The following is a 27,325-nucleotide window of genomic DNA, read 5'->3' as shown; positions in this document are numbered from 1 at the left end:
TACTATCTCCAAATCATCAAATGCTGGGAATTTAGAAATTGCTACTACTGTTACACACTTAAAGGATTCCTAGTGCTGTTCCATACCCGCAGAACACTTGAGCTACTTATTGCTACTTACCAAACTTTGTGCAATCGGTCCAATTAAATTAGATCAATTAATTAAATTTATTTTAACCTCAAGGTCAATCAGAAGAGGTCTTTTATTGTTTAATTATAGATTTAATTACATTCAATCATTGAACTTGAAAAAAAAATATCCCCTTACAGCACTTAACTCTAATGAGGCTCACAGAAGCATTCCTGTTGAAATATTATATTCTCCCACCCATATTCTTCAAGCTGAGATGTGCTAGACAGAGCAGGAAGAGCAGCGGGTAACGGGTATTGAGGGGTCAGGGACACTAAGCCAAGAGGATGGTGTTCGCCTCAGAGGAGCTGGAAGGTTCGATCGTCCCCGTGCACTGTCTTTTATCATCCGTTAGTATCAGTAGTTACCATCTTTTGCATTCAGGAATCTGATTACCTTTGGGCTTAATGTGTCTTCCTTTTCAGCAGCTTTCCTCAAAACTGATACTGAATTTTCATTGCAGCTAATAATCTAAAAGAAAAGGTAAAAATAGGAGTTAAAAGTGCTTCAAGAGAAGCACCTGGGTGGCTCAGTCCATTAAGCCACCCCGACTCTTGATTGGGGCTCAGGTCACGGTCTCTCAGTTCGTGGGATTGAGCCCCACACCAGGCTCTGTGCTGGCAGCGTGGAGCCTGCTTGGAATTCACTCTCCCTCTCTCTCTCTGCCTTTTGCCCNAAAAAAAAAAAGGAAGGCAGATACATCTAATCTGATAAATAAGAAAACTGAGCTTCATAGGTGTGAATCGTTCTGCCAGGGTCAAGGAATCAGTAAATGGTGAAACCGGGACTAATACTTCTACACCTGAGAGCTTCTACATTTTCCTTCTAACTTGGTTCTTATTTAACCTCCCTAAGTGTGAAAATTCTTCACTGATATTAAATTTATATGGAGTTACACATGATAGTAGTTAAAGCTTAGTAGTCAAGGGGCACCTGGTTAGCCTGAGTTTTGATTGGATAAGACGTCATATTTAAGGATGCCTGGGTGGCTTAGCCAGTTAAGCGCCTCTTAAGCGCCAGTTAAGCGACTCTTGATTTCATCTCAGGTCATGATATCACCACTTCATGGTGATTTCCCCACAATTTGGCCCCACATTGGCTCTGCATTGGCAACATGGAGCGTGCTTGAGATTCTCTCTGTCCTTCACTCTGGCCCTCCCCTGCTCACGCACGCTCTTTCAAAATAAAGAAATAAAGATTAAAAATTAAAAAACTCTTAGTAGTCAACATTGAGATACTATCAAGTAAGTAAAACTGTATTTCAGTTACACTTGAAATGTATTTTTTATCCCCAATGGCATCTATATTGTTGTTCATTTAGTCGAAATTCTTGATTACTACCTATCATGTGCAAACACTATTTATTCAGCTTCTAGGCAATGCTAGGTAAATATAGGAAAGGGAAGCTCCCTTGCAGCAACTCCATGGACACAATTCATGCATAGAGAAAATTTGCACTATGATAATAGGAAATTAAATCTCTTTTTATTACAGGAAAGAAAGTAAGAAACATGATAATATATTTACTCCTAAAAGATGGCAAACGTATATAATTGAATACATGTCTCTATTAGCAGATTTTGGTGGGTATCATTAACGCATTGAATGTATGAAGGCAGCAGAGGCAAAGACACTTCAGCCCTCTTCCCAAACATACCACCTGGGAAAGGAGCAGGGTATGCTGCTGCACTGGGAACAGGTAATAGAGATAGAGTCAGAATTAGAGAAGCACATGCTTAGCCTATTTGACTCAGCTTACACGCATAAGTAAATGATAAAGCATGCAGGTATGCATTTTAAGAATGTTAACGTCAAGAAAACAGACTACATGGTATGATATTGCCTTGTGCTAAGGCCATACAGACATCTTGCTAAAGGAAAGAAGTAGCGATAAGGCTAGGAAAATGCATAAAGTGGTTCACTGATTATGTAGTAAAAGATGGGGAGAAGAAATATTTAGATGTTATGGCAGTTGCCATATTTTAACTAGTCAGAATGGTATTTTGAAATGAGGAAGTTATAATTATATAACCATTTCCAATCAAAAAAGTCTGTGAGCAGTTAACTAAATATAAATACGATTTTTTTTTTATTTTTTAAAGTTTATTTAATTTTGAGAGAGAGTGTGTGCAAGAACAGGAGTTGGGGAGGGACAGAGAGAGGAGACCTAGAACCCTAAGCAGGCTCCGTGTTGTCAGCACACAGCCCGACATGGGGCTAGAACTCGGGAACCGTGAGATCATGACCTGAGCTGAAATCAAGAGTCAGATGCTTAAGCGACTGAGCCACCCAGGCGCCCCTAAATCTGATGCCTTCTCCAATCAAAAATTAACATGTGACCCGCAATTGCTGATGTCATTTCGATTATGTGTTGGTACGAAGCGCCTGGTCATTGTGTTACTATGGTCTTGAGGCTTCTGATGGGGTTATACATAGCTCTAAGGTCCAAGGTGAGGGCCACGTGAGGAACAGCACAGGGTGGCATCTGGGAAACCTCTGTGACATTGAAGAAAGACACTCTTTAGTAGGATGAGAGTGATGAAGAGGCTCAGGTCTGGAGAATGGTCTTCATGCATTGGGTTGGGACCTACTTCTAGAGGATCAGAGTCCCGGGCTTGAGGGTCACATGACTCTCAATCAACACATGCCTCTTAAGAATCTACAAGGTGCCGGCACCGTGTCAGGCTTTGGAATAGAAATGTGAGCTGGACACAAAAGTTTGAAATCCTGTCTTTGAGGCAAGATAATTGACAGGTAAAGAAACAATGTAAAATACTATATAACTGGGTGAATAAAAATTAGAGAATGTTTTCCTACTTCCTGACAAGATGGTAGAATAAAGCCAGGCAGACATCTCCCCACCACTTCTTGAATAAAAAGCAATGAAAGATAAAACTTAAAATGTATGTTTAGACGAAACAAAATGTAAATTAGCATGTACGCATAAAGACATAATTCTGCACTATAACTCAGGATGCACTGTTTATTAACCAAAATGATGTTTTGTCTCTTAATTGCCAGAGGTGTTTTCAAGTTATTGAAGGAGATGTATAAAAAGTGGAAAAAATGACATTGTGATATCAATTCTAAATTGAGGGAGATTATGTGTTTTTCCTCAAACTTAATATTTGTCTTAAAGTTAATTACATATTCTTGCTTTGATGTATAGAAATAGAAACTGTTTCCAACCTTTAAATCTGTATTGGACTTAATAGGAGTAAAATACATTCACTAGCCCCCTTCAGAAAACCCATAATGACAAGAGTCTGTGAAAGAATTGTGTATGCCAGAGACACAAATTGTTCAGTCCGGCAGGAGGTGATAATGGTGAAGATCACAAGGGCAGGATCCCAACTGATAATGCTATGTTACATAATTGAATGTAATTCTCCAATTAGTGAGGGCCCATTAAAGTCTTTTAAACTGAGGGTAAACATGATCAGTCAGACATGTGTTAGAGAAATAGCTCTGAAAGTTGCAATTAAAAAGGACTAGAGAAAGAGAAACAGATTGGAGGATGTGACATTAGTCTAGGTGAGAGGTGATGAAAACCTAATTTAGGGCAGTGGCCATGAGGATGGTGGTAGATTCCAGAGGTATCAAAGAGGTAAAATCAGTTGGACATAGTGAATGATTGTTTATGGTCAGATGAGTGAAGTTTGACTCTTTGGGTACTACTGACTTGAGAGATATGATTAATGACAATTTAAAAAAAAAGAAGAAAGAAAAGGATAAGAGTGAACTTTGGGGCAAAAACATAATTTAGAGTCTAAAATACATTTGTGTGTTGGATCATAATCCGCAGCAGTGTGTTTATAAGTGTTTGTTAAATAATTAGAAATATAAACAAAAATCTTTCCCAAAGAAATAATAAGAGCTAACATGTATTGAGTACTTATTGTTAAAAAGTACTTTCCAGGTATCAAATGACAAAGTCAACAACTCTTAAAGTGGGTGCTATTTATGTCTATTTTTCAGGTAAGATAGGAAGCTGGAAACAGAAATTGAATCATTTGCCCCATGTTCCCCATGTAGTGATAGGCATTAGTCTCACATGGTCTATCTTCAATCCCTCTGCCATCACCCACCACTGCCTCTTCAAATGTAAATAAATCGTAAGTAGACTTACAGGCTGGTCCATGCGAAAGTCAACTTTATTATTATAAATTTACTTAACTATAGAATTACTGACACTGCCTTGAGTTTGAGAGCTGGAGTGAGGGGTGTTTTCATTATAGAAGAAGAAAACCACTCTTCTCCCTTATCTAAGCCTGATTTTAAATTAGTCACAATCACATCTCATTTATTTTTGCAGATTACTGTTCCCTGAAAAACATTTTTGCAGTGCCTTTGCCTCATCAAACCAGATATTGGTAAATAGCCCTTCATTGTTTCTCTCATCAAGTCCAATTTCTTCTGCTTGATTTCAAGTTCCTCTTTCATCTTGCTCTGTTATTTACAACCAGTGATACCTCCTCCTTTCCAACATCTGCAAGATCCTGCATTTGGTGCATCCTGGTCTTGCTTACTAATCAGCTCTTTCTGCCTCCTTTTCTCACATGTGTCCACGTCTCTGTGCTCCTCTTCTGGGTCCCTTGGGGTATCTCTGCTGCCCCAACCTATCACAAGAGCAGCCAACCGTGCTCTGAAATTAGTTTTCTCCCTCAACACCCGGTTCACTACCACCTTTGCTGCACCCCATTCATCCTTCAGAGCACCTGATCCTCACTACCTTTTAAGAAGAACACAATTTGAATTAATTTGCACTTCAAGGATTCTAAAATATTTATAGAGTGTGTACAGAGTGCCAGAAACTGCTAAGTCCCAAAGGACTTAAAACAAAGATTTCCATTTGGCTTCTGCCCTCCAAGAGTACTTGATCCAGTGCAAGAGATACACATACAGATAATGTGACACAGCGAAGCAGGGTAAGCAAAGCCCAGGAAAGAAAATTCTGGTTGCGGGGTGGCAGGAAGTGAAGACTTGAAGGAAGAAACTTGTGAGATGTGTCTTGAAGAAAGGGATTTCCCCCATTAGAAAAGTAAGGGGGAATGGGAACATGGAGAGCAAAGGTGTGGAAGCACAGAGTACATTCGATGGCTCTTATCCAAAAATAAAGAGTAATTCGTATTTCAGATAACATTGCCAGACTGTGGTCCCTTAAACTCCTTTCCTATCACAGCCTTTTCCTGGTCAGAATTGCCAGTAGTTCTTCATTCCCTCTTTCATTAAAGTCGGCTTTCCCTTCCAACTCTCTGGATTTCCTGTAATTTATGCCTGCCTTTTGCATACACTTCAAAATATGGAGGATGGTATTATTTGGTGTTTCCTGGCTTTGGTCTGTAAATAGATCAGAGGAGGTTTAGTGGCTCCTTGTTTTGTTGGCTCCACACCACACCTGACCTAATAGGTAGCACTTCTTTTTTTTTTTTTTTACGTNTTGGCTCCACACCACACCTGACCTAATAGGTAGCACTTCTTTTTTTTTTTTTTAACGTTTATTTTTGAGAGAGAGAGACAGAGACAGAGTGTAAGTGGGGGAGGAGAGAGAGAGAGAGAGAGAGAGAGAGAGACAGAGAGTAGACATAGAAACTGAAGCAGGCTCCAGGCTCTGAGCTGTGAACACAGAGCCCAATGTGGGGCTTGAACACAACAAACCACCAGATCATGACCCAAGCTGAAGTCAGATGCTTAACCGACTGAGCCACCCAGGCACCCCAGGTAACACCTCTTTTTGATGAACGCAGCCTTTGAACTCGCAGCAACAGCCCATATGTTCACTCTCTTCCATTTTTTCAGCTAAGCAGGTCTGTTTGTGGCACCAGGTTCCTGTTTTTTTCCCATTAAGTTGGGTTCTGGTGAATACAGTTGGTGTGCAACTGGCGAAGATCTAGTGAAAACGTAAATTTACAATAATGCATGGCTGGCAGATGCCCCACCCAGTGCATTCTTGAAACTACTTTGCAAATGTCAGAGCTGAAGGAATGTGTGGGTCTCTTTCCTCTGGAAAGAGCACATTTTAGCCTCATATTATGTCCCGTTTTTTATGTTAACAATGTATGTATCCCTAGCAAATTGACAGAGGGATGTCGAGTTAAGTTTACAAATTTCTCTTTTAATTTGCTACAGTCTATCCTATCAGTGCAGAAAGTGTCTGCAAATTCACATCACTTTTAAAAAGCATTCTTGAGTTGTCTGCCTCATTTGCATGCATTGCAAAATATCTTTAAAAGCATGTGACTTATATGAACATTCGTTCTACATATATCGTTTACTTTTCTCTACCTGTTTTCCTAGAGTTTGATGTCCGGTCATTGTCTTTAATTGGTTTTGGTTACACAATGAGATGGTGAGATTTGAACAGCATACGTTTACTCTTTACTAAACTAGGCCCAACAGTGCTTAAAACAAAAGTTTCCATGAACATCTTTTAAAAATATACGGTGCATTCTTTAATTATGTATAAAATCCACAAGTATACTTAATTAAAGGCCATGAATTTCAAAAGGAAAACAAGAATAGTTTTCAGCAGTAGCAGTCTGGGATATTTGAAATAATGATGTACATATGGCAGGGTGTATCTGATTGAGCTCTATTTGCTACTTCTGGAGGTTTGGAATAGAGGACATCTCACTTGTTACTATCTCCAAATCATCAAATGCTGGGAATTTAGAAATTGCTACTACTGTTACACACTTAAAGGATTCCTAGTGCTGTTCCATACCCGCAGAACACTTGAGCTACTTATTGCTACTTACCAAACTTTGTGCAATCGGTCCAATTAAATTAGATCAATTAATTAAATTTATTTTAACCTCAAGGTCAATCAGAAGAGGTCTTTTATTGTTTAATTATAGATTTAATTACATTCAATCATTGAACTTGAAAAAAAAATATCCCCTTACAGCACTTAACTCTAATGAGGCTCACAGAAGCATTCCTGTTGAAATATTATATTCTCCCACCCATATTCTTCAAGCTGAGATGTGCTAGACAGAGCAGGAAGAGCAGCGGGTAACGGGTATTGAGGGGTCAGGGACACTAAGCCAAGAGGATGGTGTTCGCCTCAGAGGAGCTGGAAGGTTCGATCGTCCCCGTGCACTGTCTTTTATCATCCGTTAGTATCAGTAGTTACCATCTTTTGCATTCAGGAATCTGATTACCTTTGGGCTTAATGTGTCTTCCTTTTCAGCAGCTTTCCTCAAAACTGATACTGAATTTTCATTGCAGCTAATAATCTAAAAGAAAAGGTAAAAATAGGAGTTAAAAGTGCTTCAAGAGAAGCACCTGGGTGGCTCAGTCCATTAAGCCACCCCGACTCTTGATTGGGGCTCAGGTCACGGTCTCTCAGTTCGTGGGATTGAGCCCCACACCAGGCTCTGTGCTGGCAGCGTGGAGCCTGCTTGGAATTCACTCTCCCTCTCTCTCTCTGCCTTTTGCCCAGCTCGTGTGCATGTTCTCTCTTTCTCTCTCTCTCAAAATAGACATTAAAAAAAAAGTGCTTTAATAAAAAATTATTACTGATGATCACCATGAGTTTAACATCTATCTTTTCCCTAGTGATAGGACTTGTATATCCTTAATGGCTTTATGGTTTGATAGGGAAATGAGTGCTGGCAGGACAGCATATTTTTGGACTACTTGTGAGTCCAGGCTTTAAGGGATCCTATGACTGCCCATCGGTGTTTTGAGCTGTATAATTACTACTCCGTGAACTTCATGAGTGCATTGCCTATAGAATACCGAGGGATAGCTAAGACTTCAAGATTATACTCTGCATTTCAGTTCTGACTAGCCTGAGCCTCAGCAGCACAAGTGATGAGCATTGATGGTGCTTCAATGGGTGTTAGTCTATTCTCATTTTTGAAAACATTTTTAGATTATTGTTAGGAGTTTATTGATCTTTAAGTGGTGCTGCTGTCGAATAAAGAGTGCTTAGTTTTCTTCATTTCAGGGTCAAGCTGAGTCGGTGTCCGTGGTCAATGGGAAACATCCCAGTCAGCCAGCCAGATTTATCACCTTTTCCGTTTGCTCTGGATCCTATGTTTGCATCCTGCGGCATCTTAAGTGCAGATACTCCACAAGTTGCCATTTTATATCAAATTTCTAAAATATGAGTCAGGGTCTAATGACAAAATATCTCCCTTCTCAGGCAAATATTCTTGTTAGTCCCACGTAGTTGTAGTTTCAAATAAGAGGTTTTAACTACAGTGTTTGATAGGATGGCTCTTTGCAGATACAGTCTCAGTTTGTTATTCTGTAATAATTAGAGTAGAATTAAGTCACTATGCAAAATGATGAAGGGAAGCAGGTGGCTATTAATTTTCTTCCTATTCTGATTGGTCCACTGAAATATTTCAATGAAACCCTCACTCAAGACCTCTCCTTTCATGATAGCGTGTAAGAAAAATAAATGAGTAAGGGACATAAAGGAACCCGCCAATGATTGGAGACAGGATTTTCTTTACATTGTCTAATAGACTCGTTTATTATTTTAAGCTGGTAAAAAGAGACTTATGATTCGTGTTGAAGAAAGAGTTATTTGTGCTTGATACATTGAAGACACTGTTCAAAAGCAGTTTGTCCTTATAAAAGGATGACCCCTGTAGTAATTCTTAGGCAAGGAGGGACAAATTCAACCAACAAAAAGCACATCTCGCCCCGAGTTCCCCATGATTTCTCCACATAGAGCAAAAAAATACACATCAGTAATTTATTTGAACATGCACATCAGTGAGCAGCACCGTTGTGGCTACTCAGGAAACAAAAGGGAGAATATCAGCATTACCTAAATAAAAAAAAGGTGAGTTACACCATTTTAATTGTCTTAAAAACACGGATAAGAGGAGCAATTAAAATATAGTCCTAAATAGTACTAGCTAATGTAGATTACATAAGTATACAAAGTGATTCAACTAATAGTGCTCTGACAAGCATCAACCACCAGTCCTAGTAAACAAGGCCGATCAATTGCTGAGAAAATGTTAGATTCAGATGTAATAAAAGTGACTTTTATTTCAGTACTGAATGCAAAACACAAGTCGAGTGTGAAGACAGCATTCTAAAAAAAGGTGGCTCTATTAAAGCAAGGAGGCCATTTCCTTTTGCATTTTTATAATTTTTGATTTCGATTTTTGATGTTTGCTTTCTCTACCTTTCCTCCCCTGAGCACACATTTATCAAAAAAAAAAAAAAAAAAAGATTTAAANCTAGAAATAAATAAATTAAAAAAAAAAAAAAAAAAAAAGATTTCAAGGTGCAAGTTGTACATTCTTATCATTATACCACTTCATCTCTTTCTGGAAGAGAGTATTACAATCAGCATTACAATGTTAATTCTTTTTCTCTGAATATTTGTTTCACATACATGTATTTCAAAATCATAATGTTGGTCAGGAAAAGAAACCTACAAATGAGAGAGTGATGTATTCATACACTTTCTATTGTGCTGTGTGACATTCCCATCCCTTCTCCCCTTTCCCTGTAAAGAGCTGTAAAAAATTTAAGGCAGATGAGGTATATTGCTGAAGAAAAAAGTTATTTTTGAAAAAAAACTCAAAAAAACTTTTATTCTGCCCTTCTACGCAAGAAAGACTACTCAACTATAAATCTAGTGCTAGAAAAAAGCAGGAAAGACACCGTTTGCATGTACCATACTATGTCTTCTATTTCTAGAATGGCTTTTTGTTAATTTAATTTTAATAGAAAAAATAAGCACCTTAAGCTATGAACAGGAAAAGAACTTCATTATTAGTGAGTTTAGAATCCAAACGGAATTAGGAACACTCACTCAAACTCTCTCACTCATTCTCTCAAAGGCCAATGCTACTGATTAGGATTGTAAAGTGCTGTACTCAGTATAAACACTTGTATACACTGCAGACACTGAAAAATAACCCTCAAGCACATTGTGTTATAGTTCCAAAAATATATTTACAGTCTATTACAAAGATTACAAATGGAAGTGTCTAGGTGACTGTATTACGCTAATTAAAATTATTTTACAGATTATTTTGTTCCTTAGGGACAAAAAACATTTTGGTGAAATTAAAATGATTTTTCTAGTCAATTGAAAAATAAATTAAAATATCAAATAACACTGTACAGTGATTTAAAAGAAAAAAAAAGGGTGGGGAGGGGTTTGGGAAGCAATCCATTTGAGTTTTTTCTATAGCCATCTTTGGTCCTAAATGTGGGAAAACACATTATGTAGCACTGAAAATACCTGTTCTTTTGTGATGCTCTGCAAGTAAAATAGAAAAATATAGTGCATTTTCAATGTATTCAGAGCCCACTACAGAGAAATGTGTGTACAAAACAAGACAGTATAAATAAAATTTACAAGTTTTACAAAGGAACATTTACAGGTTTTTGTTTCTGTTATTTGTTTGTTTGTGGATGCCCACATTATCAAACAAGACCAATTATGACCGATCCCTGGGATCTTTCTCTATTAAAATCATTATAAACAGCCCAATTCTCTTTGGAAGTACAACAGTTCAATTCTGGGGTAGTTCATGATTTTCATAACTTTGAAAGCATGACTCACAATATGTATACATTCCTGAAATATCTATAAAGACACATTTAATTATTGCTTATGAAATTCTAACACAGTAATCAAATAATATGGTTTAATAAATAAAGCTTAAAAAAAAACAGATCCTTCACCTCTTCCTCCTATGGTAAAAAGAGTTCTTTCATTTAATACTTTTCTTACATCAGTGTTCACAAATAAAAGACTTCTTTAAAAACTGCAGTGGTGATATTCTGTGCAGCAAATTTGTTTTTGGAAGGTGAAAATGTGAACTGCCCCTTTTCTCAGGCTTCAGAGTTCTCATATAAAACTTACTCCTTTCTTTTCACGTTTGGACTGCATTAAACAGAATAGGATATAAAATATACGTCAACTATTTCTCCTAAATTTCCTAATGTCTCAACATTGAAAAAAATCTTGATGTGCTCAGATTAAATTTTAGATAACACTGGATAGTTCTTGCTCTCAGAGACTTGCCTTCACCCACACTCTTTAGATGAAGTGCCTCGTGTTTTTTTTTTTTATAGTCATAAACCTACAATTTGAGTTTTTTTGTTTTTTATTAAATTCTGTCTAGTAAAATCACTCTATAAACAATCTGTTAAAAGTGCCTTATAGTATTTATGGATCATTATTGCTTTTTTCATTGAAAAGATAGTGTGTTGTCTGATCTTTACAAAAAAATTTCTTTTTAAAAAATACCAGAGCTCTTGGCAACTTGCGTTTTCTTGACTACCTGCCAATTAGCAAATGATATCAAAACAGCACTGATTAAACAAAATAAAATGGCACAAAAAAGGATACCAATGTTCTGACGGAGATATATTTTCAATCATGCTATGTTTTTTTCTTTTAATTTGAGATTCTTTCAAAGGTACCCAGTGTAGTAATGTGTCAAAGATCAACACTAAAAAGGTCCAAAGCTATAAACAACTTTCTAAAACAAAGTCCTTATGAAGAATAAACACAAATGGTTTTAAAAAGGAATCATCTGAAATCACATATTTAAGGAAAATATTTCATTGATTTTAACAATAAGATCATGATTTTATTTGACAAATATATTCTTTCTTAAATTCTTTATGTACATTTTAAAAAGTCTATAAGATAAAAAGGAGGTTAGAGAGCTCAAGGTGTTTGGATGTTTTCAGGTAGTACTTTGTGTTTATTGTCACTGCTGTTTTCCTGGCCACCGGGGGTGGATCCTAAATTCCCTTTTTTATGTAATCTGGTGGCACTTAGGAGTTCAAGTCTGTAGGTGCTTCTTAAATCTTGTCTTCGATGTCATGTTGGAAGGACCCAGGACATCAACTGTCTTCTAGCAGCATTTCTTATGCATATACCGAAGGCCAGCACTGTTCGCTCACAGTCCAGAATCTCCCTCACGAGGGAGAAATGCTTATCACACCTGGATGCCAGTCCCATGTAAATGGAGCATTTGTGCTCGCATAGTCTGAATGCTGCTCATGATTTTCTTTTGATGGCCAACCAGTGTGATCCCTAAACTCATCACATCCCTGCAAAAGACAGATGCATTGTTAGTTACCTTTCAAAGAACGTATTTAGGATGAAACTGTCATCAGCTCTTTAATTAAAACATCTATTTATCTTGGGTAAACAGATCTTATCTTAGTGGTCTTGGGTTTTAGGATCACATCCCAGCAGCGGGTCTGACTGGCAAACTTCATCAGTTCATTCCTTCATAAGAACCTAACATTGCAGGCTATGGATTGGCCATGAGTTATCTTTAAACTGATTTGAAATTTTGTCCAAGAAATTATCAAAGTCTTAAAATTACTATCAACTTAAGATTAGGAAATGTTATTTGAAATGTTGTATTCTTGAACCTAAGCGAAGTTCAAAATTTTTCACTGTTCCACTAGGATGGAGTAGGAATGTAAATGTTTTGGGGTCTAGTAAATCAAGAGTCTTCAAGGATCACAAAAGATTTATACTGGGTTAAATTATCACGTGGCAATTCTGTGAATATTATTGATTGTATCCTCAACTCCATTTCAGTTTGTTTGCCTCCATTTTAGAAAAAAAAAATTCTAAAATGTGCAAATGTTAAATAGCTTAAATTTGACATAAACTAACTGCATCTGTGTATGTACCTTTACCTTTCCTAATAGCCAGAAAGACTGAGCTTAGGTATTTGCAAGCAGCCAAAGTATAGCAACAGTACAACAAAGTCTAAGAAGACTTTGAGAAACATCATTTTTCAGGGAAGTAGACTGTCTTGGAGAGAGAAGGTGTAATTATGCCAGCTCTACCCACATGGTGACTCAGAATGAACCGAACAAGACAGCACGCACATGCTTAAATTCACGCAGGTGCCCCCTCCTGGCATGCCAGGAAAGAATAGCTGATTGCTGGCCTTCTCATCTGAAAAATGTGAAACCCTCTGCAGAGAAATTCACAAACTGGATCCGCTAATGGGACCTCGATAATTGCTTCTCATTTTCAAACACGCTGACTGAGAGGAACCTCATTGCCCGAAAGAGTTACGTTGCAGCAAATGAAGCTGAAGTTCAGAGATAAGAAGTAGATGTCCTATAGAACCACATAATCTGTGTTGGAACCACAAAGGACAATTTTTTCTTTTTACTTTCAGTTCGTAGCAATTTTAGAAGTTGCTTTACTGTCAGTCTTTGGGTTAAAAAAAATGGGGGCACCTGGGTGGCTCAGTTGGTTAAGCATCTAACTCTTGGTTTCAGCTCAGGTCACTATCTTACAGTTTTGTGAGTTTGAGCCCCATGTCAGCCCGGTGCTGGCAGCCTGGAGCCTGTTTGGAATTCTCCTGCCCCTCCTCTCACTCACGCTCTCTGTCTCTTTCAAAATAAATAAATGAACTTAAAAAAAGTGAATCAATCACACACCTTCCAAAACAGAAGTGAAACTCTTAGTTATAGCTAACTGAATTAAGCTTCCTTTGACTTCTTTGGAAAGTAATCATAGTGGATGTCATGATGAATGTGGTATTGGGTATGAAGCTTTGAGTTTTTAACGTCATACAAACGTGGTGAAAGAAATCCTCCCTTGCAATGGAGAAAGTTTCCTCAGTGAATAGGCACCTAAATGATACACGGTTAAGGAAAGAAGGCGGCTCACTGTGCAGTGTTTAGAATACTGGCCATGGAGACACATTAGCTACCACTTACTACTTGGGTCAGTTTAGGGACAATATTTAAATTCTCTGAGCCTGCGCCTTATTGTGTACAGAACTATCGACATAATAGAATTGTTGCTGTGAGAGTTTAAGAATATATTGTAAGTTCAAAGGTCTGTTTAGCATAATGCCTGGCACAGAGTGGACACTTCTTTTTAAAGAGATGCTTTTCTCTCTGCTTTTGTGGTTCACACCTCTGTAATTCATGGACAATGACCTGATGTATAAAGCTTGGATTGTACCTAGTAAATGCTTAAATAGAATTTTGAGAGCTTTAACTTACTCAATAGTCATCCTGGCCACAGATTCAAGGGAGTTGTAGCCAGCGGCTGTGAAGTTATCTTTATATCTTTCCATCTTAATAGCCTGTAGCCATTCTCCAACTGAACAAAAGGTAGTAAAGTCAGGAGTGTTTTGATCCAAAAGAGGGCTTATTGGCCTAGATAGGAATGAAACAGAAAAGCGAATTTATTCATGAACGACTAAAGAAATGCCTGGGCTCACAAAAATGTATAAGGGTATAAAGAGTAAAATTACACATTCTAACTGATGTTGTAGTAAAAAATAAACAGATATGTTAACAAAAATCTAATGTGTAGGGGCACCTGGGTGGCTCACTCAGCGAAGCATCTGACTCCTGGTTTCGGCTCAGGCCATGATCTCATGGTTTGTGGGATCGAGCCCCATGTCAGGCTCTGTGTTGACAGTGTGGTGGCTTCTTGGGATTCTCTCTCTCTGCCTCTCCCTAGCTCATTCTCTAACCCTCTCTTTCTCCAAATAAATAAATCAACATTAAAAAAATTAAAAAATCTAATGTGTAAAGAAGGTGGCCCAATAACTACAAAATCCAAAACTTACATTTTGTTTGGATTTGATGACCACCAGATTGCATCTTCTATATATTTTTAAAAGCACACCAACAGTATTTGTAATTAGTGCATATTTTTTTGTTCATTTGCTTCGCCAAAAGTGACTGGGAGTAAGGGAAGCACATTTGGCTGTCAGCTACCTTGCTCAGACCGTGTGGTGCAATTGAGAACATTACGTCTTCTCTGTACTAATGACACTCTTGCAGTTCCCAGTGAATATACTTCCACAGGGGCGTGAAGACCAGGACAGACAAGAGCATCAGGCTTAACTGGAAGCTGAAGCTTATTAATTTGTAAGACACCTTCAATAGAGCAAGCCAAACACAAAGAATGAATAGAGTGCTTTGGACTCTCTTTAGTGAGTCCATCTCTTTAATCATGTATTGAATTCTTTCATAAACTTTTAACTTCACGAATCATTTTACTAAATAACTCAAAGCAAAACAAGAAAATATAGGATGCAAGAAAGTAAAGCAATAGTGATAATAAAATCCCACATAATATTAATGATGATTTTAAAATGGGGAATGCCACCTCAACACAAAATTCCAGTTTAGAAAGTCTTCTAAAATGAGAGCCAGCAATATCTACCATAACTCTTAAGAAAAACAAAAGACAATAACAATAGGTTCCTTTAAACACTAATTCAATAAAGGTAAGCCAGATATCTGAAAAGAAAAAAAATACTTTTATAAACACAATAAATTTAACATGATTTACAGTTTAACACAAATGTCAATTTGCCATTGGGTTAAGACTGGGAAGACAGATGGTTTAAGTGAGTATTTGAATGTCTCCCAGAGTCCATTCCCTTAGGTATTTCTTACCTACTACAAGTTCCCAGGGGTGTTTTCAGACTATTTGGGTTTCGAATCATTTTGTCTAGAATTCCAACTATCTGTTCAAACTTTGGCCTTTCAGCACGTTCCTTTTGCCAACAATCCAGCATCAACTGGTGAAGGCCAGCTGGGCAGTCCATGGGTGCTGGTAAACGATAACCTTCTTCTATTGCTTTTATAACCTAATAGCCAAAGGGACATTTAAAATATTATTAATTGAGATTCAATGATAATAAAATGGATCATTCAGTAGGCAAAGTTATTAATCAGAAAAGATTGAAGCACATCGTGAAGCTTTACAAAAGACATATTTTTTCCCCAAACATCTATGAACCTTAAATATGTTAGCAAGGGCTGCATGAAGAGCATGCTATCATGACACTTCCTGGCTAATTCTGCAATAGGGAGCAGCGATTAAAGTCACTCAAGGTACAATAGATAGAAAACTATTAATGTCATCCCATAGGTTTTGAAAGCAGAATATGTTATGAAAGCATTTTACTTGCATATAGTTGAACATGTACATATTTATCCATAAATTTATGAATTCAAGTTGTAAGAAGGTATCAGTTACCCCGAATTTAACCCCCCCAAAAGTGTCACTGTTTTGCAGAGTTCAAATGACACTTACAAACAAGGTATCAAAATGCAGAATGTATTATGATAGAAAATATTACCAAGCCCACTATTACTTTAAATACCATAGAGCCTATATACTTATGAAATATGTAGTGTTAAATAGTGATGTGCTGGTGTGAATAGCATACAGTGGTTCATGAAGGTGACAGCATCACTTTCCAGCTCCAAGTTATTGATCTCACACTGGCAGACTGAAATCAGCCTTGGGGAAGAGGACGGAAGGAGAGTTATACCAGGAAAGTGGGGAAGGTTACAAGTTAGGGCTTTCCCAGTCAGAGTGCTGGTTGTTAAACTTTTATCAGCACATTGATGTCTGCTTATATCTAGTAACAGCCTAAACACTGTATCAAGCTTTCATGGAAAATAAGTTTCCATAAACATTGGTACATGGCAATCAAAAAGTCTTAAAGTTTATTATTCAGACTTTTTTTTTGTTTGTTTAAATGGAAAGCAAAAATTAACGTTAAAAGCCAGAAATTGTTACAAATCTGAACAGCACAGGAAAATAATTACCAAGGCAAACAACACAAATAAGAGGGACTTGTAAAACTTTAGAATAATATCAAAGGGGATTAACGAATCACTTTTTTTTATATTGACTGACAAAATAGCAGTAGAAATATAAAAAAAATGATTCTGGAAAAAATCAAAGAGGAAACCTAAGGTTTCTGAAGAAAATAAAAGCAAGAGGAGGTAGACAAATGCTGACTTTAAGAAATGCTGATTAACATGAGCGGCTGGCTGGCTCAGTTGGTTAGGCTTCTGACTCTTGGTTTCAACTCAGGTCATGATCCTGCGGTTGGTGGGTTCGAGCCCTGCACTGGGCTCTGCCTGAGATTCTCTGTCTACCTCTCTCTGCCCCTCCCCTGCTTGCACTCTCTCTCTCTCTCAAAATAAGTAAATAAACTTTATATATATATATAGATATAGATATATAGATATTGATTAACTTAATATTTGTAGGGAAACATATCACTAAGATGCATGTTGACATTCCAGAATAACACATTAAAATGTAAAAGGTTGCAGAACTGAATGAATAAATTAGCTGGCCTCAACAATTTTTACAGAAATTCCTTTGTATAAGAAAAAAATACACTCTAAGAAAAATCTCTATATGCAAATTAATAAAATTTAAAAGGTAAATAGGTTCACTTAAATACACTAATTTTTGGAAAGTGTTATAAGACATAATTCTCAGTTGAAATTCTCTCCTGATTACTATATTGTATGTCTTATACATCAGTTTACTAGATACCTTCAACTGGATTTTCCATAAGCATCTCATATTATATTTATAACTGAATTTCTCACTTTCCCTAAAACCTTTTACTAATCAATTAATGGCCTTTCCAGTCATCAGTCACCATTTTCTAATGATGCTTCTTCTTAAATATATATATATATATATACATACATACATACATATATATATATATGTGCTCAAACCATAGGAGAAGTACTCTATTTTGAATAACAATTATGAAGAAAAATAAAAACCTTAGCCTTAGGTGACCTTAATCAGTGTTGGTATTGAATGCTAATGAAGGACAAAGGACAGAAATTTAAAAATGTCCTTGTTTATGATCTCATTGCTACAAAGGTTATGTATCTTGTAAGCAGTCCTCTAAAATATCCCAGACTTCAGGGGCACCTGGTAGCTCAGTTGGTTAGGCTTCTAGTGGCCCAGGTCATGATCTCACAGTTCGTTGGTTCGAGCCCCCATGTCAGGCTCTGTGCTGTCAGCTCAGCCTGTTTCAGATTCTCTCTCTCTCTCTCTCTGCCCCTTCCCCACAAGCACTCTGTCTGTTTCTCTCTCAAAAATAAACATTAAAAAAATTAAAAATAAAATAAAGAATAAAATTCAGACTTCAGAAAGCTATACATTACACAAATACAATGGTAACTGTAAAAATCACAAATATATAATTATAGGAGAAATTAAATTTAAAAAACTGTTATTAAATGCAAAGACTTTTCCATGGCTTTGTATAACAGTCCAATGACAGCCCTATACTTGGATTCAGTGGGGCGATATGTTAAAAAACTTGAATACAAGTAAAAATGATGTACTTTGGAAAGCTCAGTTAAGTTATTTAAACAGTGACTTAAACTGAATAAGTAAATAAACAATTTCTAAAATTTAATGTATTCAAAATGAACAATATACTTGAGAGGCATTTTTTTTAATTGGGAAAAGAGTAGCTTTCCTTACATTTGAGGTTGTTTGTATTTGAACATAAGCAGTATCTTTCTGATTTGAGAGGACAATTTCTCATGCTAACATTCGTGCAATCCTTATAACTTTCAATCACCTTCTAACCTATGTCCCTGCTTGTGATTTGTGTTCAGATGTCCAGAAAGAAACAATGCATGTAGAGTGATCTTTCCTTTTTCCTTTCCTTCTAAATAATCTTTTAAAATGTAAATCTAGGGGCACCTGGCTGGCTCAGCCATGGAGCAAGCAAATCTTGATCTTGGAATTGTTAAGTTTAAGCCCCAGGATGGGTGTAGAGGTTACTTAAAAATAAAATTAAAAGAACAAAATTAAGTATAAATCTAAATCTGATCATAATCCTCCTGACATTAATATTCCTCAACAGCTCTCCCAGTCTTCATAAAAACATTTAGAATTCTTCATCTTTGAGCACAATATGTTCTTAAGTCTTTGTGCCAATGAACATAATACCATTAAATGACTCTTACAGGAACGAGTTAATGAACCTTTGTAGTTTGTCCTGTTGCATTATAGGGATTTCATATTCTATTATTACAGCAGGAAAATATTTATTTCAGCATAATATGAAATGTCTGGCTTTCAAAGATGTATACAGTGGTGGACACATTTTTAACGGAAAAGCAGCTAAGGATAGTATTTAAAATAAAAGATGTTCTCTATTGGGAATGGACTTGGGGACCCTAAACTTCCTATTAACAATCATGCACCTACCTATTGGAGCACTAAAGATAACTGCTGGGAACCTTCGGCTTCTATTGAGCGCCAGCTGTCATAATCCAAGGTATACTTCCCCTTTGAGGATAAACCTGCCGATGGGGGATGATTCAGGCACAAACTGAATCTAGAAGTTCTGCAGCTTTTATTTGGTTAGCTGCATTTTATTTCCAATTGGGAAAATAAGAAGTACTTTCTGCAAATAGTTATACATTCTTGGAAATAAGGCACGTGGGTGAAATGATTGAATTTACACTTCTTAGAGCATTACATAATTATTCACAGAATTCATTTTAAAGATCTTTATGTGATATTTCTAGAAATCTGTTGGACAGGCACCTACCTGCCCAGATCTAGCCTTAATCTTCTAATAAAAGAAAAATGTTAAGCAATTTCTAATTCTAGACTGGTCCCAGATTAACAGGAAGTGATGGGTAAATGATATTTATAAAAGACCACTGGGATATAACTGGGTGCATGGCTTTGGTATATACTGTAAAGAAAGACTTAGAAATAAACACCAAAGTTGCTTGCTGTGAAGTGTTTCAGTATTATCAGAGTATGACCACTGTCATTAAGAGGAAAAAGAACACAGAAAGACCTCATGATAATGGGCCTATAACTCAAAATGGGATCTAACATGACAAACCTCTGCTCTCTGCTCATGCTCATCTCTATTCCATTAACCTCACAATAATGTATGACCCATGGTTCATGAAATAAAATATTCTGGACTCCAAATATGGGATTATAGCAAAGTTTTACCAAAAAAAAGTCACAATTTTGTTGCTATCATAATATAAAAAATAGAAAGTCGTAAATTAGTGGTGACTTTCAAAAGGAAAAGTTGAAGGCTCACAATTTAACTGAGAGCAAATTTAGTTAAGGTGTATTATTATATTTTTGAAGCTCTTAAATGTCTTTTAATGACCCACTTTAAGAATTTGTCTTTATGTCCAATATCTTTATGGAATGTTCCTTTTTTTCTTTTTTTTTTTACTATCCTTATGACTACTACTAGTTAAACTAACAATTTATTGGCTTAGGTTAAAGAGGAAACAAATGACTTTGTAGAGTACTATAAACAGAAAAAATGTAATCTATCTAAAGAACATAAAAATTCGAGGGTAATAATTTTATTTGAACTAATTAAGACATACATTTAATTAAGACATAGCTGCTGTGAATGCCAAATAATATCTTCAATTTCTGTAATATTTATTATGTTTGACTGAATCTACATATATAAAGAATTTTCTTTGAAAAGCCATTTAGGAAAGGGCTAAACATCTGCAGATTTTTAAGAATGAAAATGAGAAATTTCTTTGGGATATTCACTCTCAATACTAGTTATTTTAATAGCAAATAACTAAATTCTAACTGCTTCCATTGCAGTGAAAATTCAAGAAAGCAACAAGTATGTCAAAATACAATAAGAATCCATTCAATTGTTAATCAAGTGGTAACCCGTTTGAATGTGGGTATCATCATACACATACATACTACCTTTTCCCAAGTTTTTCTTGCTCACTGCTCTGCCCAGCATGCAGATAAAGCCTTCTGGAAACTATCTACCTCACTGTCTTCTATAATATGCTTGTCTGCTCAGAAAGATCACAGAAACTTCCCTTCAGCACTCAGCCTGGAATTTTGTGGATTTGCTTAGAAACATAACCATCAATTTACATCTTGTTTTCATGGTGTCTTATGAAAAGTCTTCTAAATCCAAGGCATTTGAAATTTGAAGGCTTTCTAAAATTCCTGACAAACTCCTAGAAACTAAATCTGAACAATATAAAGTTAATTTAATTCACTTAATAAATGAATCTAACCTAATTTTAAAAAAGTAGTATCTAGGAAAATCTGTTGAAAGCAAACTTCCCACAATCTATTCACACATATACAGGATTTTCACATGCATAAGGGGATTGTCAGATCTCTTCAGTGTTTCCATGAACTCCTACCAGAGATTTCAAGCAAAAAAGCTCTTATATAGAGAATTTTCTGCCAGAATGAAATTCATTATTTTGAATTATTCATTTTTTTCACCATTTCCATTTTGAAACATATACATATAATTGCTCAAATAGCGCTTTAACAGCATAAGTATAAAATAATTAATATTATCCTACAAGAGGAACAGTAATATAAATTTCACTAAAAACCTGAGCTATGTAGGTAATCCCTTACTATGTACAAACTAGTGTAGGAATTTATAATTCAGACCTTCAAAATTACAAAAAAGAAGAAAGCTGGTGCTAAATGTTCTAGATCAGATGTAAACATCACTGTAGACATAATAATTTCATTTGATCAGTACAAATATTTATTATTTTTTGATATACTAACTATATATTTTTCATGTTTCATTTTCAGGAAAGACAATATTTAAGGGATTCTAAAAATTAAAATTGAAGATTTTTTTCTTCTTCACCATTTCTAATATTTGTTTTCAGAAGTAAAGTGAAGTTTGAATTTAAGTCATCTTATATTCCTGTCATTCCCGTTATGTTTGAATCTAGTACAGAAGGAAGGTGTCAAAAGAAATGAAACTCCACTGAGTGTCTGGGGAATGTAAATATTTCTCTTTCTCTGCCCCAAGGATTTGTTTGCCTACATTTTGACAGTCCATGAAATCTTTGACACTGAGTCCTGTCAAATACTAACAACTTTGCCTCTGCCAAACGGACTCATCATATAGACTTTTATCTTTGAAAAACAAAAACCAAAACCAAAAATACAAAAAAGTTTCATGTCATCTCTCAGTTCAAAACACCAAAAGATTTAAATGACTTAAAAGCGCCACCTTGTCAGGCTGTGAACTTTGCAGTTCGTTCAGAAATTTGGGGGGAGATTTACTGAAAACAACCTTACCAAAAACAATCTGATTCTAGGTGTCAAAAATAACTATTTACAAATTTTAAGACCATAGGATTTTGAGATGGTAAATTCTAAACTCAAATCCAAAATACTGATTTTATGTAACAATATTCATAACATCTTTTTGAAAAATAACTCAATTTTAATTTTACTCAGCTTCTAGTGCTGTCCATGTTTATAGTACTTCGCAAACTGACTTTTCCAGTTTGTTGGTCATAGCCTTCTTTTAAATTGCGATTTAGACTTTCCTCAAGTAGCACTTATTTCTTTATTCTTCATGACTGTGCATTTGTACCATTTCTAAACTCCTTCATAAAAGCCTTTCATCAATTTGCCCCAACTTACTCTGCAGATCAAATCGCTACCAGCGTGCAGAGCTCTGTGCTAGCATAGGGTATCTATTTGGTTGGTCTCCACATGCTTTGCTAAGCTTTTGCTTCTGGACCATCCAATATGCCTCTTTGGAAAATTCTTTCATTAGCTATGAACCAAAGTTTTCTCCAGATTGCTAGTTCAAACCCAGAGTATGTTCCTAGATTTTATACTTGCCCTACTTTTTTCTAGATTTCACTCACATTTTCAGTTAAGTTTAATTGTAATAAATCTGTCAGTATTTGAAAGTTTCTGATGTACAAAAATGTCCATTTCATAAAATTCAACCGAATAGAAGCAAATATTCACTTGCATTTATGCTGTACTGTTTTGTCAGTGGCCTCTTGGTGTGAGATGTATCCCTTCTAGAACTGCCATCATCTTCTTTTCTCAATGGACCATAGCGTGTTTTATGCCTTAGTATGCAACAGGATACATATTTAACAAGTACTGACTTTTTAGGAGTTTCCAAAAGTACTCCCATTGTGATTAGATTCTAAAATATCACTATGGAACACCTACCAGCATTGATCATAAGATTTAGCTTGTCTCATGAAATTAAAATTTAATCAAATCAACCAACAGTAGACAAGTTAAAAAGGTTTACTGAGAACATTAAAAGAAAAAGAGAGAGAAGCTTCAAAGACAAAATAAAACACTGGCTTCCTTCCTCCCCTCTGCAAATGACTCCTTTGCTCATGTGGTTTTCCCACGACAGCTCTACAAGTACAGCATCATTATCTTCACTCAGGATAAAGATCCTTTGTAAGCTTCTATATATTGAGAGAGGTTTTTTTTTTTTTTTTAAAGAAAAAGCAATGTTCAAAGTGAACTTAACTGAACCACTAATTTATGGTCATTTTGTGGGAATGATTGTGAAAACTCAGCAGTCATATTTTCATAATGCTATAAAAGTTTCTTCTTATGAGCCATTGATTACCTACATGCTCCAATAATAATGGATATTAATGTACAAAATCCTTTTTGTTTAAATAGTGTAACACCTACATCTTGATTTGACATGTCCCAATAAGGTCTCTCTCCATAAGACATAACTTCCCACATGACTATTCCGTAGCTCCATACATCACTGGCTGATGTGAATTTCCGGTACTGGATGGCTTCAGGTGCTGTCCACCTTACTGGAATTTTTCCACCCTGTTATGCAAAGAAATTAAAATGTTAAATATGCATAATAACTTAGAAATCATTTATAGCAGAACTATAAAGCTACAGTTAAACATTTGTGTATTTGGTTAGCAATTCAGCAGTATCCATCTTGAATCTCTCTAAGTGTGTTTAAACTTACTAATCTGTTTTTAAAATGTCATTACAAGTTTTCGTTTTTAAGGCCACTCAATTTAATGGGCCCTTAGGTGGTCTTAGGCCATGAGTCTAGTCAAAAGACAATGACAAATTAGGCAACATAACTATTAAAATGGAATGAAATGTGGGAAAATTCAACTAAATCCTCATATATTTTCCTTTTTGCTAATGTCTCAAAAGTTATAAGAATTAGCATAGTTAATATTCTGTTGAAATCTTTATTTAAAATGGGACTCTATTTCTCTGCTACAATTATGAGAACTAGCAACTAGGTGTTACTGTATACAATCGTACGCTGTGTACGTGAGCACCCTGATATGACAAAAGCCTCTTGCCATTCTTATCTTACTTCTCTTCGTCTGTATGCAGAGTGGAAAAACAAATATGGTTCTTCCAAAAGGAAAAAAGAAAACCAGTAACAACAAAAAGCTGAGATCTATTTGCCTCTTTTCTACCATTCAGTTTTGTATTATTGAGTCCTGCTTTCTTGGTAGGAAAATCTCAGGAATACGAAGAGGTGCAGTAAGAGACTTTTTCTTACAGTCGTTGTATAGACAGCTTCTGGATCGTCCTCTATAACCCGGGACAGGCCGAAATCCGACACTTTACAAACAAGATTGCTGTTGACAAGAATATTGCGAGCTGCGAGATCCCTGTGAACATATCCCATATCGGCCAAATATCTCATTCCAGCAGCAATTCCTCTCAGCATTCCTACTAACTGAATGACTGTAAATTGCCCATCATGTTTCTACAGGAAGACAAGAATAAACATCCTTTCACTCTACTTTCAAAGGGAAAAATTATCATTAAAAATGTCTGCACACTAGTGATTTACTAGAGCATAATAGAAATTAACTAATCTTCTATTGAATACAGACATGTACCAAAAAAAAAAACAAAACAGGTGCTGATACAACTGACAGTCAAATAATACCAAATAAACTTTTGGGAATTGTTTAGTTATTTACATTGATATGTTATTTATATTGATTAAAAACAGAATCAGGTTACGCAGGCCCAAAAGTATGCAGGATTTTTGAGGCAAAAGTTTTTCCACTTGCTAAAATATTATAGAAGTAGTCTAGAAATATATAAGGGGATGAACATATGTATTAAGATTTTTTTCTCCAAATGATAAAAAAGGGAAAGGAGAAAATTTTTGATAAAAAAGGGAAAGGAAAAAAATGATTATACTGGCTGACTTTGTTTGCTTTTTATATTTTTCCCCATTTTGTTACTGGTGGGAACATTACCTGCAACAAAGATTCTCTAAACCAGATGCACTAGCAAATGGGATCGAGAGCTCTTTGCAACCAGACTGGCAGCCCCATATTTCTAACCCATTTCTAACTCACAGATTTCTCCAACTGAATTATAAATACAGTGCATGGAGATATTGGTTTGAGTTGATAAATCTGCCGGGTGATGCTTTATTCCCAAGAGTTGATAGTTACACATTAATAAAGATTCCCCTAAATCTTCTCATTGCTTATAAATTTAAGTTGAATGTATCATTGCAGATTATGTATGATAATACTGCATGTCCTCTCATTCTTTAGATTAGCTTCTCCTTGCCATTTGGAATAAGGCTAACGTCTGTTTATATTCTTAGGTGAAAGTCTCAGCGCAAAAATATGTATGTTTATATATTTAGAATTATTATGAAAATAATCACACATTATTAATTTCTAAAAATGTTAGTAATTCTATCTTTTGTGCTCAGTGTTCACACAGCAATATGAAATGGTTCCACAGAACAGAATTGGGATCATCATGCCAGTACTGAAGAGGTATATCACTTTTTAGTCTTCTCTGCATTACCTTTGTATTGAATTTATAATTGTAGTGCAAAGGTAAAATGTTACTCTACACCATGTATTCAGAGTAAAGACCTTCAAGTAGTATGCTTTACATCTGAGGGACTACATTAATGAAAACTATTTTTTTAAACTACACTGTACCACTTATGTGGTCAAAAAGTTCTAGTTCAATCTAGACTAGGCTTCTGATCTTTAATTTAATCGGCTTTTTTGTGAAGGCAATTTTCTGATCTGTTAAAATTTATAATGTTTACATTTTATGCTGTAAACAATAGTAAAAATTATAGTGGTAGCATGGGTAGTATATTTAATGGGAGGATGATTCTGTTACTTACCCTGAGAAATGCATCTAGGGCTCCATTTTCCATGAATTCTATTACTATCATGACTGGCTTCCCTAAAATTAAAAAAATGTATATATACGTATAAGACAAAAAGTGTTGCTTCAGGAGCCATAACGTAAACCTCAGGCTTATTCCCATTTTTCACCCTTGATAAAATGCATGGTGCTCTTCTGCAAGGCTGAATGGGTGAGCTGAGTGTTTCTAATGTCCCCAGTGCTGCTAAGCTCGGAGTTATTAAATGTCTGTCTGGAAGATAGTTATGTTTCACAAAATTAAAGAACAAAATCAGTGTGTTCCTCTGACTCTCGCTTTGTGAACAAAACCCAGAAAAAAATGACACTTTATGTAAAACATAAAACCTTAAAGTGTATCACTTTTATGGCTGTTGAGGCTAAATGAAAATATCAGTCATTCCATCTGTTTATCTGATAAGCAGATAAACAGTTATTCTTTTACCCTAATCTTCCCTTCATTTATCCTGATTTTTTCAGAGGTAGTAACATAAACGAAGAATTTAGTCCATTATATACCAAGAAAAAATATTCATTTAGAATACACAATGTGTTCATAATTTGAGTTTTTAATTAGGTACAAAACACTAATTTCTGACGGTCCACTTGATAAATGAAAGGTATCAATATCTACCTCGTGTAACCACCCCTTCCAAATGGACAACATTTGGGTGGTCAAACTGCCCCATGATGCTTGCTTCACACAAAAAGTCTCTCCTTTGTTTTTCTGTGTAACCAACTTTGAGGGTTTTTATGGCTACCGCAACATCTCTTTTCCCCGGAAGTTTCAAACGACCACTGCAGACTTCTCCAAATTCTCCTGAAGTAATAGAACAGGCAGGTGTATGTTAATCTCAAAAATATTTCTTCTTTCAAAGTAAATGCGTAATTCAGAAAACACTTTTAAGCAGCTATAATTTTTTAACTGGATTAGCAAAAACTTTTTTAGAAACAACCTTTAGATTTGAAATGCAGTATATAATGTACACTGGTGATTAAAGCATGAGGACCCATTTGCAAATTCTAAACATTGCTATTGCTTTTATAGTTTGAGAAGCAAGTATTTTTTAAAGATTTCAAAGTCTGGAATTCCTATGCACTAGGACTGCTAAACTTAAGGGAGTCAAATACAAAATGCATAATTACCATGAAAATATATTGTATACAGGGGTCCCTGGGTGGCTCAGTTGGTTAGGCATCTGACTCTTGATCCCCAGGTCATGATTTCAAAGTTCCTGAGTTCAAGCCCAGTATCGGGGCCTGCTCGATATTCTCTCTCTCCCTCTTTCTCTGTCCCTCCCCAACCCATGCTCTGTCTCCCTCAAAAATAAATTAATTAACATTTAAAAATATATATTGTATACATAGAATATAATATTTTATTATTTAAAAAATAAGTCACAGATATTAATTTTCTGCATGGAATTAAATGTC

The 27,325-nt window shown here is 35.8% G+C and overlaps 1 protein-coding gene across 4 annotated transcripts in view; it reads right to left on the bottom strand.

The window, feature by feature from the left end:
• Nucleotides 1-9,366: 9,366 nt before the first annotated feature.
• Nucleotides 9,367-27,325, bottom strand: part of EPHA7 (EPH receptor A7) — a 168,653-nt gene continuing 150,694 nt past the window's right edge. For all 4 annotated transcript variants that reach the window (XM_077774677.1, XM_077774678.1, XM_077774679.1 and 1 more), the window contains exons 11-17: nucleotides 26,526-26,711; nucleotides 25,872-25,933; nucleotides 24,255-24,464; nucleotides 23,396-23,545; nucleotides 15,532-15,725; nucleotides 14,119-14,274; nucleotides 9,367-12,183 (exon numbers count right to left, since the gene is read on the bottom strand). In XM_077774677.1, the coding sequence (XP_077630803.1) occupies nucleotides 12,069-12,183; nucleotides 14,119-14,274; nucleotides 15,532-15,725; nucleotides 23,396-23,545; nucleotides 24,255-24,464; nucleotides 25,872-25,933; nucleotides 26,526-26,711 (1,073 nt within the window). In that variant the 3' untranslated portion in view covers nucleotides 9,367-12,068. The remainder of the gene's footprint in view (nucleotides 12,184-14,118; nucleotides 14,275-15,531; nucleotides 15,726-23,395; nucleotides 23,546-24,254; nucleotides 24,465-25,871; nucleotides 25,934-26,525; nucleotides 26,712-27,325) is intronic.

This window comes from Crocuta crocuta, unplaced genomic scaffold (genome assembly GCF_008692635.1).
Source record: "Crocuta crocuta isolate KB4526 unplaced genomic scaffold, BGI_CrCroc_1.0 scaffold247, whole genome shotgun sequence".
Classification (NCBI taxonomy): domain Eukaryota; kingdom Metazoa; phylum Chordata; class Mammalia; order Carnivora; family Hyaenidae; genus Crocuta; species Crocuta crocuta.
This window is presented reverse-complemented; position numbering and strand designations above follow the sequence as displayed.